Genomic DNA, 2,555 nt, shown 5'->3' with positions numbered 1-2,555 from the left:
AAATGCATCTGGTCTGCAGACAAGGAACCTTCTAGCTTTGGCTGTGTGATTTTCATCTCCCTTTCTGTTGTATTTGAGCTGTTGTAGTCATCTCTGTCACGGGGGCTGTGTTCTGAAGTTGGCACCCAAGGCAGGGACTATATATCATCAAAAGTCTCTCCCGTTGCTCACGAAATACAGTATATGGATACAATCCCAATGTCTGACCCAGGCAGCTTTCCCTTCAGCATTGAAACAGCTTGATGTTGCTTTGACAAGACTGGATGAAATAGCTGGTTTTCTGGGGACATATACAAAAAATACTTATCTTTTAATTTTAGGATTGTACTTTGTACTAAGTATGTGAATAGTCAGATTTGGAGCATATGCACAACATCCACTGTGTAAGTGAGGATTTAGTTAATTAAGGGAAAAATGGCATGCTATGTGTGTCAGTTAGCTAGTTTGAAGCCTCAATTTTCAGCACAAAGCTGAGCAAGTATCTGGGGCAGAGTGACCAGGGCTCTTGATATCAGTGGTGGTGATGTTCTGGAACTGTTAAATAAGGAGTCAGGTCCACGGCCACTTTGGCTGACATAGAGAAATGCTTGGAAATGGTAACAAAATAATTACTGTTGTCATTTTGATACCTGCCCTACTGTATAGGGGAAATGGGGTTGGTATTATCACAGGTCAGGAATGAAGAGTTCATGAGTGAAGAGCCTTAGAAACAAGCTAGGGCTGGGCAGTACCTGTGGCTCGGTGGGTAGGGCCCCATGTACTGAGGGTGGCGGGTTCAAACCTGGCCCCTGCCAAACTGCAACAAAAAATAGCCGGGTGTTGTGGCAGGCACCTGTAGTCCTAGCTACTCAGGAGGCTGAGGCAAGATAATTGCCTAAGCCCAGGAGTTACAGGTTGCTGTGAGCTGTGTGATGCCATGGCACTCTGCTGAGGGCAATAAAGTGAGACTCTGTCTCTACCAAAAAACAAAACAAGAAATAGGGTAGGCCCAGGAATGGAGTGTGGAGGTGGCTTTCCTGGTGCTGGCATGTCCTCTTGTTCACTGTTTTTTGTTTTTTTTTTTTTTTTAAATATTTATATATTGACTATATTAAATAGATGAATGGGCTATTCCTAGGGTATTTATGAAGGATGCACGAAGAATGAATTAACTCTTTCCAAGCTTTCACTGGCACACTGGGATCCTTATCTGCAAAGCAGCACCTTTGTGATCTGGAAGAAATACTCAACTGCCTCAAGTGGCTACTTTTAACCAGTGAATTAATTACCCATCTATTTCTAGCTCAGTGTTTATTGAGTGGATTCACTGATCCATCAGTTTTTTAGCCTCTATTTTAAATTTTGGGCTAATCGTATTTTTAGAAGCTTTCTGAAAATTGTTACTCTTATGAAATGTTCGTTAGAAAGCTTTATCCAAAAAAAGTCCAGGATAAAACATGGAGTGGGGACAATTTTTCACTTGATCTGTCTCTTCCAATTTTGAGAAATTCTTTGGAGTTCTGTCATGAAATTATTTTTCCCCGCTCGGTTGGTGAGTAGCTCTCAGCGTGTGAGAAGTTGAAAATAATGTGTTTTTAAAATAGGAAAGCATAACTGATGACACTGTTTTGCTATTATGCTAAATATAGTTTTGATTCATTTTTCTTAATGAAAATTGGCTTAAAATATTCCTTTTTCTTTTGACTGCATGCACTGTTTGAAAATCCATTAAGCATATACTTTCTTACAGTTAGCAGGTATCATACAGCGGCTTTCTTTTGTTTATTCTTCCTTTTGGTTTGTCTAATGCTGAACACGGTAAGTGATTGTTATAAACAGGCTATATGTTATTTCTTCTCAGGTTCCCATCCTTAGTAAGAAAGAGGATGTCTTTGCATATTTAGCTAAGTATTCCGTTCCCATGGTCCGAGCAGCGTGGATGATCAAGATGACTTGTGCCTATTACTCTGCCATCTCTGAAGCTAAAATTAAGAAACGTCAGTCTACTGATCCCAATTTGGGTAAGTGAGACAGCACAATACAATTTACATTTCATTACTGATTTTGTAAGTAACTGCTGCCTGTACCCTCTGGATACAACCCAGCCTGGTATGTGCTGAGAATGTCCACATTGAGACCAAAGTCACTCCTGGTACAGATAAGTGACTTATCGCTACTAGGCCTGAAATACATCCTGAATCTGGAGTGCAGTTCAGTACTACAGCTGTTGAAATGCTGGTCAAGTCACCATCATCTCCTGGCTGGATGTAGTTGCAGCCTCCTAACGGGTCTCCTTACCTTCTAGTCTCTGAGTGGTTACCATACTTATCTCCGAGCCTCAATGAGGTCGTACTGTGTCTCTGTTTGTCACTTTACGATTTCTTTTGACACCTGGAATGAAGATCAGATTCTTTCCTATGGCCATTAAGGCCATTATGATTTGTCCTTTTTTTCCTATGACATGCCAGCCACACTGCCTGCCTTCTGTCCCTCCAGCATGCCCAGGGCCTCTGTGTTTCCTGTTCCTTGTACACGGTTGCTCTTCACTGAGGCTTTGGCTTAAATGTCACATTCTC

At 41.4% G+C, this 2,555-nt stretch overlaps 1 protein-coding gene across 1 annotated transcript in view; it reads left to right on the top strand.

The window, feature by feature from the left end:
- Window positions 1-2,555, top strand: part of MED12L (mediator complex subunit 12 like) — a 322,246-nt gene that overhangs the window by 44,908 nt on the left and 274,783 nt on the right. Inside the window, exon 4 of the mRNA XM_012812967.1 lies at window positions 1,841-2,000. Coding sequence (XP_012668421.1) covers window positions 1,841-2,000 — 160 coding nt within the window. The remainder of the gene's footprint in view (window positions 1-1,840; window positions 2,001-2,555) is intronic.

Source organism: Otolemur garnettii, unplaced genomic scaffold (assembly GCF_000181295.1).
Source record: "Otolemur garnettii isolate 467f Iridium unplaced genomic scaffold, OtoGar3 scaffold00236, whole genome shotgun sequence".
Classification (NCBI taxonomy): domain Eukaryota; kingdom Metazoa; phylum Chordata; class Mammalia; order Primates; family Galagidae; genus Otolemur; species Otolemur garnettii.
Note: the sequence above shows the minus strand (reverse complement) of the source record. Positions and strands in the feature narration are given on the sequence as shown.